This window comes from Myotis davidii, unplaced genomic scaffold, assembly GCF_000327345.1.
Source record: "Myotis davidii unplaced genomic scaffold, ASM32734v1 scaffold235, whole genome shotgun sequence".
Lineage (NCBI taxonomy): Eukaryota > Metazoa > Chordata > Mammalia > Chiroptera > Vespertilionidae > Myotis > Myotis davidii.
Window position 1 is genome coordinate 3,209,564 of NW_006287462.1, and position 17,724 is coordinate 3,227,287.

Genomic DNA, 17,724 nt, shown 5'->3' on the forward strand with positions numbered 1-17,724 from the left:
CTCTGCCTCTCTTTACTAAGGATACTTAGGATTTCATTTAGGACCCACCCAGATAATCCAAGATAATCTCCCCATTTTAAGATCCTTAATTTGATCACATCTGCAAAGTCCTTTTGCCATATAAGATAATATTCACAGATTCCAGGAATTAGGATATCTTTGGGATATGTGTTCAGTCCACCCCAAGATTACATAAAGTTTATTATTGATTTACCCCAGGAGACTTAATTTAATCATTTGGGGCTTTGAATTAAAGTTCAACAATTCAGATTAAAACAGAAAGTTTTTGTTTGTAATTATGTTGGCAGATAATAAGATGTCTGAGGATGCTGGTGACACTGTAGTCCCTGGAGACAAAGCAGAAATTACCGAGATGCCCAATAATGATTCTTTACCCAAAGATGCAGAGGTGCACTGTGATTCAGCTATGATTTCAAATGAGCCAATACTGGCTGACCCCAGAGGAGATGCGCATGAAAATGCAGCTGTTCAGGGTGAGAAGATTGCTGACACTGGGCACACTGACCAGCCCGAAGACACCAGTGCCATGGATCCGCCCCCTAATGGAGAAGTGACTGAGGAGGTGCTTGCCCAATGCATTGATGCCGTCAGCCTTGAGGCAGAACTTGGCCCTGAAATACCCCTGAAAGAACAGAATAATCCGGTAGGAGTGGTTCATTCAGTTTAGTTCAACCTAAATTCTTACTGATACCTACCATGGGCATGGATTTGTGCCAAGGTCTGTGGGAGGGGGTTGGGATTCAGAATATCCTATGATGTAATCTCATGAGCATAGCTGGTCATTATAATATTTGCATTTTGATCATTGTGTTAATAATAATAACAGCCACTAATAATTGGATACATCCTGTATGCTGGGCACTCTTCTAGCCACTTTATATGTTAGGTAATTCACTCTATACAAAAGTTGTTTGCGGCTCTAAGCTAGATAGTATTAACCTCAATTTGTAGACAAGGCAACCAGGCATAGAGATTTTAAACAACCCAGTAAGATACTAAGCTATGCAGTAGTAAAATGGAAAATATTGTAATATTGAACATAATGAGTCCAAATTATTAAGGAGCCTGATTTCACCCTAAACGAGTCAATGTTTCTTTAATAGAACTTAAATTTTAATGCACATTTACAAATCCACTAGGGCGATCTTAGACATTCAGACCACTATTTTATCATCCTACACCTTCCACCTTCCAGGGGACCAGAGGCAGGCATGTTCCCTGCCCCTTTCCTTCAGCACCTGCATCTGTCTCTTTGTGGGGAAAAGATAGACCACTGTCTCCCATTTGCTACCTTGTGACACATCAACACAACCATGGAGCTGGGTTTTGTTGGTATTTCCATCTCCATCCATGTGGGGACTGGTGGAGGTGGGAGGCACCCAGCATGAAAGGAGGAGGTGGGCTGCTCCCCTCCTATCCTCCCTTCCAGAGTGATGGTACAGGATGGGGGGGTGGGGGCCTTCCCTCAGCCACGCCCCAGCCCTGCTCATCCTGCCCTGTCACTCAGATCATCTCCTCGAAGGGACTCTGCTGCACGCCCTGTGGGAGGGGAACTAAACAGGGAGCCAGGGGGCCTGGGCTTTCCTCCTCCAATCTGTCATCAAGTCTGTTAATTTGGGCAAGACACCTAATTTCTCTGTGCCTCACTGTTTTCCTCTATAAAATGAAAAGTTTACACATGAAGATATCCTTCTGACTAATGTTTTATGATTCTTTTATTCAAAATCAACTTCTGTTTTGATTTTTTCAATTACAGCTCACATTCAGTATTATTTTGTATTGCTTTCAGGTGTACAGGGTAGTGGGTTAGACAATCATACACTTTACAAAGTGCTCCTCCCCCCCACCCCATCCCCCAATATTATCAGTACCCACCTGGCACCCAACATAGTTATTACAATATTATTGAGCATATTTTCTAGGCTGTACTTTACATCCCCATGACTATTCTGGAGCTACCAATCTGTACTTCTCACCCCTTCACCTTTTTCACCCAGCCCTAGAAAATCAGCTTCTTGGTTTCCTTAGAACTGTTCTGAGACGGGCTTTCTCAGAGAGGAGGGTGTTTTCCAAGATGAGATGTTTAAACAAAACCAAACAATTATCTTGTCAGGATGTCAGCTGGGAGTTGGATCAGATATGGTCAACATAAATGCACACTTTTGTTTCTGAGTTCAGAGAGTTCTCAGACCCTTAGAATTCACCCTGGGCCCCATAAGGGCTTGAGAACTCACAGATCAGAGGTTCTGGGACCCTAGCTGAACATTTCAACCAATGGGGGAGCTTTAAAAAAATACTGATGCCAGGGTCTGGGCTAGTGTGGGTTCTCCAGAGAAACAGAACCAACAAGATACATATTTATATCTCCTCTACCTATAAATACCTATATGCCTGACTCTGGAACCCCTTTTCCCCGCACACTTTCTTTCTATTGTGGGGAGCATTGGTCCCTAATTTTTATTATAAGTGCTACTGTTAATAAATACCTTTGTTGATTAAGAAAAATATATCTTAGCCACAACATCCAGAGATGACTTAAAGAAACTACATAAGTTCTACCTAGTCAAAATATATGTTCCTGATGCCTAGGTTATTCATTCAATTTCTGACTTCTAATAATTAATGATTGTTAATAAAGATAGCACAATAAAAAGTCAGTATGCTCCTATACATCTGCCTTCTTAAATTTTTTGGGCAAACTGGATGGATCCTGCTTTTGAAAGCACTTTATAAATCTCCTTGATGCTGCAAGAATGAGCCAATAGGCAGCTAGGTGCCTCCCTCCTGCGTCTGCACAACACTGTTAGCTTTCAGAGACTTTGTTAAAGGTGAACATTTCCTCATAATGAACTATCACACGAGTATTTGGATAGAAGTGCAAATATTGGCCACAGAGTTGGGACCGTGGCTCTGGATGTATACGTGGCATTGCCCTCAGGAGCTCAGATAGAACCAAGTTGTGGGAGGCACACCTGTGAGTATGTTTGTTCTAAGAAAGGCAGAAAGCTGATAGGGCTGGTTGGAAAGGGTATCCCTTTCACCCGGGTCATGTTTAAACTCTTCTAGGTAGTTGCAAATTTAATCTTTTTTTAAGAATACCAGAAAAGAGGATTCTACTATCTCTTTTGGTAACCTATTCTTTTAAGTTAATATTAGAAGTCAGTTTTGTGCCTCATCTTCAAGCATTGTTCATTTGTTCTATTTTATTTGCTCTTTGTTGGACACTTATAGGAAGTCTTCTCACAGAGATGAAAACAACTGTGGTTTTTTTGTTTTTGTTTTTTTGGTTTTTATTCTTGCTTTATTTTTATTTTTTTTACTTAACTCCCCTCACTTATTTTATTTTTTCTTTATTGATTAAGGTATTACATATGTATCCTTATCGCCCCATTGCCCCCCCACCACCACTCATGCCCTCACCCCCTGGTGTCTGTGTCCATTGGTTGGGCTTATATGCATGCATACAAGTCCTTTGGTTGATCTCTCCCCCTTATCCCCACCTTCCCTACCTTCCCTCAGAGGTTTGACAGTCTGATCAATGCTTCTTTTCTCTGGATCTATTTTTGTTCATCAGTTTATTTTGTTCATTATATTCCACAAATGAGTGAGAGAAAGAAAACAAATGTTTTTCTGATCCACAAGAGGATGACTCTACAAAAAATCTTGCATCGTAAGTTCATTTACAAGTTGATTGTTTGGATCATGAACACAGGCCCCCAAGGAATGACAGGTCCTATAGAAAAACAGCCAAATTCAAAAGCCTATTTGATCCCAGATATAGCTGAGCCTAAAAGTATCTCATCACCCTATTTTAAAATCTTCTATGGAAAAAATGTCTGCTAAAAAAAATAGCAACCTGGTAGAATAGCCTATGAGACAGTATTATAAACCAATATCTTCTAGGACATACTGCATTTTGTAATGATGTGCTTAAATGTGTATATCTTTCTCTTAAGTGGCTTGTATCTGCAGTTACTTTGGGTATGAGGTCCCTTAAAATCCTTTGCATCATTAGCTTCACCTTTGCCTGAGTCAGCAGGGTGGCCATAACTCAGCAGGGAGGGTGGTGTGACCAGGAAGGGACCTAGAAAAGAGGAAGAGGCCAGTGGTTCTGCCAGCTCCTCAGCTGGCACCTCTGCTTTGAAGGATCACACCATTCACAGCTTATGCTCTCACAGAAGCTAGCTCATCTTTGGTGTTCCTTCTCTTTCTCATCCATTCTTATGTACAGACTGGAAGCCATTAAATTGGCACTTCCTGCAGGAATCCACTCTACAGCGTCCATGAGACATGTTGTACTAGATTCTCCAAGGCCTCTATCAGTCCCATGACACCATGTATCATCATGCCCAGGAATCTGAGTGGTGAAGCTATCTTCAGGATGCCTACAGTTTAGGTGGGGAAGGCAGTGTGGTATAAAGCAATTATAGCATGTCCTGTAGTGCTAGATAGCACAGGCATGAGGGAAGCATAGGATGGGACACTTAAATGAGTCTTAAGGAGTCAGGAAAGTTTTCAGCCTCAGTTCAGAGATGGTTGTCTTTGATGCTAATCAGGAGTGACATTTATTCCCAGAGATCTTGTACAACCTTATTATATACTAGCCCATCGCCCCCCAAAAGATCCTATCTATATCAAATGTCCCTAAATTCTTAACACCAAGAAATGTGACCCAGAGTGAAGAATGCCATCCCTACTGCTCAACACCAATGCATAAGGCTAATTATGAAGGTAAAGAATCCAGAAAGTACTCTCCAAGGAAAACATAGACTACCACCAGATAGTTTTTCCCTAGAAAAGGAAAAGCAGAATGTTTAAGTCAGAAAAGTGCTGTTGAAGGAGAAAAAGAAGAGAGAACATAGGCCAAGACATGCTGATAACAGATTTTTGCCTCTTCAATGAGTAGAGTTTGCTCCAATTCTGTTTGAGTATTCCCCCTGATCTACACGATGACACTCAGATGCTGGTGCCATTTGGTCTTATAGGGCAGTGCTTCCTAAATCTGGTGGTGTATTGGAATCACCTGGGAAATTTGTTTAAAATTCAGATTCCTGGGCTCTACCCTGAGAGATTCTTATTCAACAGATCACAGTGGAAGCCAAGACTCTATTTTTAATAAGTTCCCCCAGATGAAACTCTTGCAGTCTGTGGACCAGTATTTGGGACACAGAAAGAGGTAGTTGGGGGGTGGGGTGAGATTGAGAAGGTGGGAAGTTCAGTATTGAACATGCTATGGGACATCTAAGTGAAGAGATTTTGTAAGCAGTTGGTGATAATGGTCTGGAGTCCAGGAGAGAGAGAGAGAGTCTGGAGAACATGAGTACTTGGATACTATTTAAGGAATTGGAATGGGGGAGATTGACCAGCTGTTATTAAAAAAAGAAAAAGAACAGAGACCAAGGACTTGGCCCTGGAAGGCTCATATTTCTTTCTTTCTTTTTTAATATATTTTATTGATTTTTTACAGAGAGGAAGGGAGAGGGATAGAGAGTTAGAAACATCGATGAAAGAGAAACATCAATCAGTTGCCTCCTGCACAACCCCCACTGGGGATATGCCTGCAACCAAGGTACATGGCCTTGACCGGAATCGAACCCGGGACCCTTCAGTCCGCAGGCCGACGCTCTATCCACTGAGCCAAACCAGTTTTGGCTAAGGCTCCTATTTCTAACACAGTTTTGTCATTCACAGTTCTTAGATTCTCTTTGATAGGTTGTGATAGACAACAAAGAAGTTGAGGTGTTGAGAATTACCTCTTCTCTCCACAATCTCGCCATCACAGTCAATAAGTGAAATCAAATCTCAAATCACATTGTACCACACTGACATTTTTAAATTAAACATCAATTAACAAGAAAGTTAAAAACAGTTTATAAAAACTGTTTCTTTTGTAGGCCTGAGAACATCCTTTTGTCCTGTCCCTTTAGGGGCTCTGACTACCAGCCTGAGTGAAAGGTTCACTGAAGGCAAATGCCTAGAATTCTAAAGGCAGGTTTTCCCCCTTTATCGTTGACATCAATAAACCAGAATTCCCCAGAGTTCAGAGCTGGATAGAAAACCATTTAGCATAGGGCAACCGCCTTTCTTATATCCTGTTCATGTAAAGGTAGGAAGAAGCTTTAGAATATATTTAATCATCTACAAACCTCAAATGCTTTTAATTTCATCATCTAGAACTCCGTTCAGATATTCAGAATGCTAGTTAACAGTCCACCGTGTTTAGTTAAAACCCGTTTCTGCACCTCAGTATGCTAATTAGCAAATCATCAAATGTTAATAGAGATTCAGATAATAGAACACACTAGTGTAGGCCAGTGTGTTTTTGTGCATAAAAAGGACTACACAGACTTTTAAATTGGGTTAAGTAATTAGTGTTCAATGTATTACGGTCACAAATTCAAAATTTCACTTCTCCCTAGGCTTTATATTCGTCTCACAGATTTTTATTTAGAAATCTAGCAAAATGAACAATCACTTTCAAGGGGTTTTTGATTAATGCTTGGTCCTTTTTACCAACTTAAACATATTTCAATATTTTTAAATAGCATGCATACATTTAATATGTTCTATTTCCTTTTTAAGTACCTCATTTACCTACTTAAAGAAAACCTTGCTGAGTGCTTAAGAATTGTTACAAATATGTTAAATTAAGTTTATAGAGCGGACCTAAAGACCTCTTAGATATTATAATAATATGCATAATTTTAGGAAGATTTCAACTTAAAATCAGAAGTCTGATAATTCAGTTTAATTGGTTTTCAAAAATTGATGCTCTCATCGGTCAAATTCATTAAACCTTAGTAGTACATAGTACAGAAAAGACCAAATACGCACAAAAATATTAATAGCCTGACTTTGATGCTTTCAACCTTTCTATATTAATTTTAAGTCTTCCCAGAGCTAGACGATCCATACTCACCAAAGAAGAAAATTACCTGGAAATAACTGAAGCCATTTTTCAGCCAATATTTTGACAGAGCTATAGGCATCCAGAGCAATTCCCATGCTCCCAAATGTCACACTGAGTCCACTTTTAGAGAAGCTATATCATGAGTTACAAAACCTAAAAAGGGGAGCTCTCATCATGTACATCCCTAGACACATGTCATACACAGTACCTGATTCTTGATCTACTCAAGGAAATAGGACAACCAGGTTGAACTATGATCTTAAGACAGGTTCATTTATTTTCTAGTTAAATGTTAAAGACCTTCAAATTCTATAGAGTCTAAAATTTATACATTTTTTCTGTCTCATGATACCATTGAACTTTTTAGCCTAAAGTAAATAAATGTATTTTCTATTGGAAGATCTTTAAATAAGATACCAGAGATATACATGTCTTTTCTACTTAAAGACCTTTGAACTTAATGGAATCTTGAATTCTTCCCTATCCTTAGGACTGCACAATGGTTATGGATGCTTAAATGATCTCCAGTTGAGTTTTGATATTCCTCTTGATCAAGCCAGATCTGAGTTGTAAGAGATGAGGTCATTCTTCTGCGATTATATGGGGAGGGAGGAGGAAATTCAGAGAGTTTCCATCTAATGGCTTCTGAGTTCTCTGTAAAATAGGATGTAAAGTTGTCTGATAAAGGAGGTGGGGGTTACATGGCAAGAGGGTGAGAAAAAAAAAGGTTTAAAATAACTATATTTGATCATGGAAGATCTGAGTAGGTCCAATCTGTCTACTTTATAGTCTCAAAAGTTTGGGACATTAAAGCCATTTAAAGTGGAGACAGTACTCATGGTGAGAGAGAATTATAATTCATGCTGAACATTTAGTTTATATGGTTTTTGTATTAAACATGCACAGTTAGTCATTTGAGTATTTGCCACTGATAAATATTCTTCACAGCTGATTAGGTCACATCTCAATGTCAAAGGAGCTTTATTAATAAATCAATTGAAGTTGTCACTTATTATACTGCAAAAAGTTCCAAATTTATTTCACAGTTATTTCCATTTGCTAGTCAATTACCAGCTGTCAGAACATATTAAGTATTGTAAATTTGAGTCAGAAGCTGTCACCCTTAAGTGTATTAACTCTCCTTAATCACATAGGTAGTGATTTTTTCCATAAAAGAATGATATTAATCACCAGCTTACATCTATCTTCATGATGGTATAAAATTGCCATTGGCTTCCATTGCCAGAGTGAAGTAAATCAATGTAGACTCCAAAAATGAAAGCTCACAGTCATGAATCATGAGTATTTCCATTCATGTTAACAGGCTTTTCATTGCTTCCAACAGAAAAAATGTCAGCCAGCTTTCAAAGCTTTTTACTTCTTAGTAGTTTCTTATTATTGTTATTATTAATTATTATTATTATTATTACTAGTTAACATTTATGAAGTATTTCTTAAGTGCCAGGAACTATGCTCACAGTTTTATATGAATTATTTCTTTTAATCTCCACAATAAACCTCTGAGGCCATTGGTTCTTATACAGAAGGTGTTTATACTACCATACCTGGTGTTCTGTAATGAAGTAAACAATGGCTTAAAGGACTTGAGTAACTTGTGGCCCAAAATGGCACAGCCTAGAGTCAAACCCAAGCAATTTAATTCTATAACCTTTTCTCTTGACCAGCAGTGTACACTGGTGGATGGTTTGATATTTACAGGTGAACCAGTTAAGAATGCATTTGGGTGCAAGTAATTAAAATCCAACTTATAGTTGCTTATAAAACAGCAATTTGGGTGTGTTTTTTTTCTCACTTGACAGAAAGAATGGAGATAGGCAGCTACTCACATTGGGTTAGTAGCTCAGCAGTGGTAGCACCAGTATCTGGAATTCCCTGGACTTTCCCTTATGGCAGCAAAAATGGCTGCTTCTGTTTGAAGCATTATGTCTACATTCAGGGCAGGATAAAGGGGGCGGGAAAGAGCTGGCACTGGCCATAACTTTATAATTCATTATGAAAACAAAGCGTTCCCAGTTATAGCTCATTAATTTAAAACTGTTTCACATGTTTACTCTTTCTTAAAAAAAAATGTTTGGCCCAGCCTGCATAGCTCAGTGGTTGAGAGTCAACCCATGAACCAGAAGGTCACGGTTCAATTTGCAGTCAGGGCACATGCCTGGTGTGCAGGCTTGATCCCCAGTATGGGGCGTGCAGGAGGCAGCCGATCGATGATTCTCTTTTATCATTGATGTTTCTATCTCTCTCCCTCTCCCTTCCTCTCTGAAATAAATAAAAATATTTTTTTAAAAAATGTTTGTACTGATTTTAGAGAGAGAGAGGAAGGAAAATGGGGAGAGAGAGAGAGAACATCAACGAGAGATCAGCTGCCTCCTGCATGTTCCCTCCTGGGGATTGAGCCCACAACCCAGGCATGTGCCCTGACTGGGAATCAAACCAGAGACATCTAGGTGCCTGGGACAACGCTCAACCAACTGAGCCACACCAGTCAGGGCCACACGCCCACTTTTATCTGCACGAATGGCAGACAGTTTTCTAATCCATTCATCTACTGATGGGCACTTAGGCTGTTTCCAGATCTTAGCTATGGTGAATTGTGCTGCTATGAACATAGGGGTGCATATATCCTTTCTGATTGGTGTTTCTGGTTTCTTGGGATATATTCCTAGAAGTGGGATCACAGGGTCAGCAGGAGAAGGGAGTTGGAGAGACTGATGGACCAAGCTTGGGTCAAAAGTTATAGAATTTACAAACTTTGTAGGAATTTTTCACTTCTTTCTTAACTACTTTCTTTCTTTTTGGAGTGAAAGAACTGTGATTCTCCAAGTCCTAATATGTTCTTGCCTCATTTTTTAGAATGTATCCTATATAATAAAAGGCTAATGTGCAAATTTTCCCCTCAACTGGGAGTTCGACCAGGGAACAGGGTCGGCCAACTGCCCGAGGCCCATCCCCCTGGCCAGCCCCGCTCCTGATCAGCCCCCACCCCTGCCCCGTTCAAGGCTGGCCGGAGCCCACCCATGCACGAATTCGTGCACCAGGCATCTAGTTCCTAGATAATAAGAGAAAGCCATGGTTTCACTAATTGGATCAGAATGCATTGGTTGCAAGTATTGCACACTTAAGAAAACAGATGAATTTTAGTTATTTATTCAACAAATAAATGTATTGAGCACTCATTATATATCATGCACTCTTCTGGGGATACATGAGTGGAGAGGAGGAGAAAATAGAAACACACACAACACACACACACACACACACAATGCAGGAATCTCATGGAACCCAAAGATAGGAATGCAGCAGAACCTCGAAGAGGAAGAGGAACCAGGGCTGAGGCGGTATCAGGAATTTGAACAGATCCTCTGAATATATCTCCTTCACTCTGCTCATGCTGCTTCCTCTGAATTCTTAGCCTGCCAGGTGGATAGAATATGGTCGCCCTACATTCCCCAAGTTTCCATCTTCTGTTCAAGCAACCAGTCTCTCTCAGTCCTAATTCAAACACCTAAGCAAGAGGTTTTGAATCCACTGAGCCCACGGACAGGGAGAGATATGGTTGCAGGGGTCATTGTGAGTAGAGTGGACACTTTGAAAGCTGTCTACCTTAAAAGGCTACCTGTTGCTGCTTCGATTTCCAGGCTCACTGATGCTTTTCTAGACACTTTGCCTATCACCTATGGCAAAGCTCCCTCCTACATGCCCCCAGAGATTTGAAAATTCACTCCACCATGAGAAGCACAGTTGTTTAGTTCTCTACAAATCGCGTGTATTGAACTTTTGCAAATCACTCTTGTGCCCCCTTTCCCCCTCAGCCCTGTCCAGATGATGGGAGATTTGAGTCTTGGTTAACATCAAGCTCCCTTCTTCTCACTTCATGCCAAACCCTCAGAAGCCAACACCATGAGTAATCAGTTTGGTTCCAAAGTACATATTGCAGTGTGAGTTGGTATATTCTTTTATGGCCTTTATAAACTGCAAGCCAGTGAGGCACGGTTCTTGGTGATTTAAAAATCAAACAAAAATCTCTTTGCTTCAAACAAATGCATGCTTTTGAATTACTGATCTCATGGCTAATCTGTTTTTCAACAGGCTGTGGATTCCCTTCCACAAGGAGGTGGATGGGCAGGCTGGGGATCCTGGGGCAAATCTCTGCTCTCATCAGCATCTGCCACAGTTGGTAAGCATTAAATCTTGCATTTGAATGGATAAAGTTCAGAAGCCTAAAAGGATATGATAGTTTAGTCATACTATGTGCTGATACAGTTTAACATTAGCCTCTAAGATCATCATTTTTAGTGTTCTAAGTGCTTCATATATATTAATGCATTTATTCCTCAAAATAGACCTATAAGAGCATACTCTTATTTTCTCCATTTTCTCCAGCTGAATCACAGAGAGGCAAAGACCTTGTCCAAAGTGAGGAGTGGCTGGGTTGAGATTTGAACCAAGGAGTATGGCTTTTTATATAAAAACCACTATATTATATTGACTCTTAAAATATAAGATTTGGGCTTTTTAAAATATATTGTTAAAGCTTTGTACATATCATTTCACTTAAATATTTTAAAATGTACAATGAGCATACCAAAAAGGATCCACAAATGGTACTTTTGAGGTATCTATAAAAGGCACTTCATCAGCAGAGCACTGAAATACAAATAGAAATAATTATGCAGGTAGGAAGGATATATAGTATATATTTAATATATCCCAAAGCTAATAGAGTTACTGTAATTGAGCATTGACCTTACTATCAATAGAGTTACTGTAACTGAGCTTTTTGGCTGCCAATATTTCTCACTGAATGATAAAATAAAGCTTAGTTCACCTAGCCTTGGCCAAGTGGCTCAGTTGGTTGGAGTATTGTCCCATGCACCGAAAGGATTCTAGACTGGGGTTTATATGGGAGGCAAGCGATTGATCGTTCCCTCTCCCTTCCTTTCTCTCTAAAATCAATAAAAATACATGTCCTTGGGTGAGGATTAATAAGAAAAAACTTATTTTAGCTAGATAAATGTATTATTTTTTATGGTATTAAATTTTTGAAGCAGTTTCTTCTATTGGCCCTTTTTTGTTGTTGTTAATCCTCACTCCAGGATACTTTTTCCATTGATTTGTAGAGAGAGTGAAAGGGCAGGATGGAGGGGGCAAAGAGAGAGAGAGAGGGAGAGAGAAACATTGATGTGAGAGAGATACATCCATCAGTTGCCTCCTGCACAGGCCCCAACCTGGTAGGGATGGAACCTGCAACCCACGTACATGCCTTTGACTGAGAATGACCAGAATTTAACCTGAGACCCTTTGGTGTGTGCGCCACTGCTCTAGCCATTTAGAAACACTAGCCAGAGAACTATTGGCTCTTATGCAAGGAGGAAATATAATAAACAATGTTGTCATCAGTGCAGGTTTGTCAAAATATTCTTCATGTGTCCTTTTCTTACATCCTCTTTTCATGAAAACTGAAGGTATAACATCAACATGCCTAAGATAATTTAGCAAAGGCATTTCATCTTGAAGCGAGAGAGTGAGGAGCAGGACAGGGGAAGTCACAAATAACATAGCTTTCACATCATTCAATTTTGGTGTCTCAAGGTATAGTTCGTGGCCATGAGCATCTTGAGATGGACCATGATTGGACCAATCTGTTGTTACTTCTTAAACCAGGAGGGTTAGGAAGGCCTGAAGGTCTTTTGCTCTGCTGCAGTGGGCCATGGTCACAAGCAATTTAAGGACCAGATATCTAATTTGAGAAGATTTAGACTTACCAGAAGAATGGATAGATTATCCCCCCTAATTCCATGTCTGTCAAATATCACGAGAGCTCTGGCAGGAAGTAGACTGTGTTTAAATAAATGTCAGCCTCTTTGGCGAGAGCTTGGAGAGGGATTTTTCTCTATGCTACTTGTAGGGGACAGGTGTGCAGTGGGCACTATTTGTGGAGATGGAAAAATTAGCCAAATTAGAGCAGAGAAACCTGTGTTGTCTGAACAGGACAGAATCTCTTCGTGAGAGTGAGAACAAGCACCTACAAGCAGCCTGTTTTGGGGAAAACATTGGAGTTTTTAGTGGCTCACAAATGGATCTTGCCACTGGCAGCACTTAGTACTGACATGCTTCCTGAACCAAAACCTACAAGTGTGGAATCCAAAAGTTTTTGAAATTGGGAGAAGTCATGGAAAAGTAAATAATATGGTCACGGAATTCTACAGCTGTCCTCACGATTGACGTCATTGACAGCAAAGTGTTCTGCGTGCTTCCAGTTATAATGGTGTCGAGAGCTGCCCTGGTTTTATAACAAATTCGGTGCTTTAGAAGGGACTTTTATGGAGAAAGGATGTACTTTCATGTTAAATATAAGCTCCTTCCACGGTAAATGCAGAAATGTGTGCACACTTCCAGGTGCACCTGCCGGTAACCGCTCTGCCCTAGTTGGTCTGACTCTTTGCTCTTGTTCCTCATCGGTCGACAGCTACACCGCATCCTTTGACTTTGGGCTTCTCTGGACCCTTAGTCAGTTTTCCATCCACCAACTGACAGCTCGCCCATTGAATTTACCACCTCGCATCTTAGGTATCCTGTTGTAATCTGACCTTCGCACACGTACGGCCTAGTGCAGCCTTGGTCTCAGTACACTGTGCTGCAAAGTCTCTGGGTTCTGTTACCTAGTTCAAGTATAGCCAGTAGATGATGTGGTTTCACTGCTTAAAAAGCATAGTGCTATTTCTGTGGCGGGTCTCACCCCATGCTGGTAGCCACTCATCTCTTAACTTGATCGGAAGTGAACGTCTTTTGTCTGCAGCCTGTGCTTATGTTTGGTGTTGCTCTTGAAGTTTCCCTGTGTCTAAGTTACCATGAAGATGATAAATGCTGTATCTTATTGATGTGGCAGACACTTAAAGCTTCTGGTGCTTCTCGGCCGGCTCTGTGCAATAATTGATTCAGAAGAGCCTAGAGCAGTGGTTCTCAACCTTCCTAATGCCGCGACCCTTTAATACAGTTCCTCATGTTGTGGTGACCCCCAATTTCATTGTTACAAATTGAACATAATTAAAGCATAGTGATTAATCACAAAAACAATATGTAATTATATATGTGTTTTCCGATGGTCTTAGGCGACCCCTGTGAAAGGGTCGTTTGACCCCCAAAGGGGTCGCAACCCACAGGTTGAGAACCGCTGGCCTAGAGAGATAAGTGCCCTTGAGCCAGCATGATTGCCCTGTCACCTTCCCTCTTCTGGTTGGTGGATATGCTGTTTCTCTGAGATTGTAGGACATTTGCACATTGGCCGATATAATATCCAAATGATGTTCAGTATATCCTCTTGCGTTCATTTCTATTGCTGTGGAACAAATTCCCATAAATTTAGCGACTTTAGAACAACATTGATTAGCTCACAGTTTCTGTGGGGCAGGACTTTAGGCGCAGGGATAGCTAGGCCTGCTGCTCAGTGTCTTACCAGGCTGAAATCTAGGTGCCAGCCCACTGCATTCTCACCTGATGCTCAGGGTCATTTTCAGTTGCATAGGGTGTTGACAGAACTTAGTTTCTTGCAATTGTAGGGCTGATATCCCCATTTTCTTGCTGGTTCTTAATCACGGGTCATTCTCAGCCCCTGAGGCAGCCCTCGGGCTTCGTCAAAGCCAGCAGAATAATCTCCCTCATACTTTAAGTCTCTCCCTTTAGGAGTCCTTTTAAAGACTCGCCTGATTAGTTCAGGCCCACTGACAATGATTTCTCTTGTGATTAACTCAAATCCAACTGATTAAGCACTTTAATTACATTTGAAAAACCCCTTCATGTTTTCCCTATAACATAACTAATCATGGGAGTGAAAGCCCATTATATTCACAATCTTGTTCACACTCTAAGGTTGAGAGTCGGGGGACAGGACGGGGGGGAGGGGGGCGAAAGTGTTTACATCACCAATTTTAGAAACGTAGTATCTTTTGATAGCTCTGGCTACATGATGGAATTTTGAAAAGTGTTTGAATCTTGGTATTTTTCTCTTGTTTGTACCATCAATAGTCAAAGGGCACATGAGGGAGACCAAAGAAATGTTGAAACATTGATGCTCGTCCTAAGAGTCCCTTTGGACAAATTGGAGCTATCTTGTCCATCACCACTGGTCATCATAACCCTAATGCATGCAAAAGCAATGTAACTGAATACCTCCAGTAAGTTGCTCCTAAGGCATATTTCGGAGATTTCTGGTCTGGATGTGCTATCACTTTACAGAGTAATAGTAGCTAAAATAATACCCGTGTGTACTTCAAAACTGGATACATATCTTTGTGGGCCTGATAGAGAACTAAAGCAGGTATCGTAAGGGGAGGCTGAAGTCATGGGTTCCAGAGCTGGAAACAGAAAGTGGTGGTGGATGGGAGTTGAACTCCCAAAAGATAATTAAGGAATCACAAATGTCCCACAAATGGAGAGGTGTCATAGCCAGGCTCACAGCCTGCAAAAGGGTTGGAATAGGGTCCAGCCATCAGTGAACAAAGACTTTAAAAAGTTATGGGTAACGTCCTGGATTGTGTTCTCTGTTGATCTGCTACCTTGGAATTGAGAGAGGCAAGCTAGGCATGCCTTCCATTATGTAGAGGTATACTATCCACCCAGGGTTTTGCAGCATTGATAGTTTATTATCATAAGGCAAAGAAACTTATTGGAGAACAGAGCAGTCAGAGCAGTAGACAAGCTCTTGAAAGTTTATAAGTTGCCTGTAGAAAGTAAAGAAAGAAAATAACCACGTATTCCATTGCAATTGATTTCAACTCAGAAACCTCATGTAACCCCCAGGGCAATTCCAATTGCAGACAGGAGTGTGGAACATAGTCTGTAACAAAACACAGAGCTGTCAATTCCGCACTAGAAACAGAAAACAATACTTTTTTTTCTTTTGAATCCTCACCCAAGAACATGCTTTTATTGATTTTAGAGGGGAAAGGAGAGAGAGAGAGAGAGAGAGAGAGAGAGAGAGAGAGAGAGAACATCGACGTGAGAATGAAAGATCGATTGGTTACCTCCTGCACATGCCCCAAGAGGGGATCGAACCCGCAATTTGGGTATATGCCCTGACAGGGAATCAAACCTACAACCTTTCAGTGTAAGGGACAATGCTCCAACTAATGAGCCACCCAGCCAGGGCAAAGCCAATACTTCTTACACTTGTTGAAAAACTGATGTCACAGTAGTTAGAACTGTTTAAAGATGGCAGGAGAGGAATTAGAAAATGGAAACATTTAGAAAGTGGTTGTCTCTTGGAAAGAGCAATGCACCAGGAGTCAGAAGACCTGAGCCAGGCCCTGACTGCTACTTACTTGTGATCACAAAGGACTGTCACTAACTAGCTACACCACGCGTGCCAGCTCTCTGAGACTCAGCTTCCTTATTTGGAAAAGTGGGGGCCGGGGAACTTGACAAATTCTAAGATTCCTTTCAACTTCTGGAATATAATGATTCCATAGTCTATAGCTATATATAGAAGGAGAAAGATGTTTATAAGTACTGTGCTAAGTGGAAAAATACAGAAAATTGATTGACTTTTTGCTACTCTGTATTTTTCTATTTTGTCTGCCTCACTACATTGACCCCAAAGTTAAAGGAAAATGAGAAAAAGCAACCTTCCCAATGTTTATATAAAATCAAGCATTTCTCAGCCAGTAATTATTTCTGGGAAAGGTGGTCACTCTTGCATTAGTTTCACCCACAGCTGCACCGTCATCACATTCTAAGAAGACCCAGGCCTTTGGGCAAGGTCATAAAATGCAATAAAAATGGTTACTATTGAAGATCCAGGCAGAAACCAGAATGGGAAAGGAAAATGTAAAAAAAAAAAAAAAATGATTTTGATGGTAATGTCACAGTGATGTTGTGAGAACCGGATGTGATTTCCCACAAGCCTCTTAGAGACCTGACTGGTTCCTAGAATATACTAAGTTAAGAGCGATAGACCAATAATCAGAATGAAAGTCGATAATGCTGAAACTCATACAAATATGTATACCAAAGTAAAAGCTCCATGGCAGAACAGAACAGTGTATTCCTAGATACTACAAAAGGCCTAAATGTTTACTAAAATTCTATTTTGACAGTTCTATGAGTCTACAAGAGAACCTGAGGGAGGGGAGGTGCATCTGATCTGCATATTTACCTTTCAAAGTACCATTGCCCCCCTTCTCCGTCCTCTCCCAACTTACACATTTTTTTCCTTCTGCACATGTTAATGAATTCCTTCTCCCAGCACTGTCAGAAATAATGACAGCCTTTATTACAGAGAATGCCAAACTTGTCAGAATGATACTAAAATGAGAACCCTTAACTGTGTAAATCACTATTAATATCACATGAATTCATGTGACATTGCTGATGATGTAAGAATTCTCAAGAATCATGATTTTAATCCATGGGCACTTTCTACTGGTCCCATATGTTCAAGGACCCTTGAGTAGGGCACCAGCTAACTTACATTTTTTATTTTATTTTTTTCTTTATTGATTAAGGTATTACATATGTGTCCTTATTCCCTTCCATTGCCCCCCCTCCCCACGCATGCTTTCACCCTCTTAGTGTCTGTGTCCATTGGTTAGGCTTATATGCATGCATACAAGTCCTTTCCTTGATCTCTCCCCCTCATCCCCACCCTCCCCTACCTTCCCTCTGAGGTTTGACAGTCTGACCGATGCTTCTCTGTCTCTGGATCTGTTTTTGTTCATCAGTTAATGTTGTTCATTATATTCCACAAATGAGTGATATCATGCAATGTTTTTCTT

General features: G+C 40.5%; 1 protein-coding gene across 1 annotated transcript in view; it reads left to right on the plus strand.

The window, feature by feature from the left end:
- The first annotated feature begins 312 nt into the window (after positions 1-312).
- Positions 313-17,724, plus strand: part of FAM114A1 (family with sequence similarity 114 member A1) — a 51,431-nt gene continuing 34,019 nt past the window's right edge. Inside the window, exons 1-2 of the mRNA XM_006759284.2 lie at positions 313-664; positions 11,042-11,129. Coding sequence (XP_006759347.1) covers positions 317-664; positions 11,042-11,129 — 436 coding nt within the window. The 5' untranslated portion in view covers positions 313-316. The remainder of the gene's footprint in view (positions 665-11,041; positions 11,130-17,724) is intronic.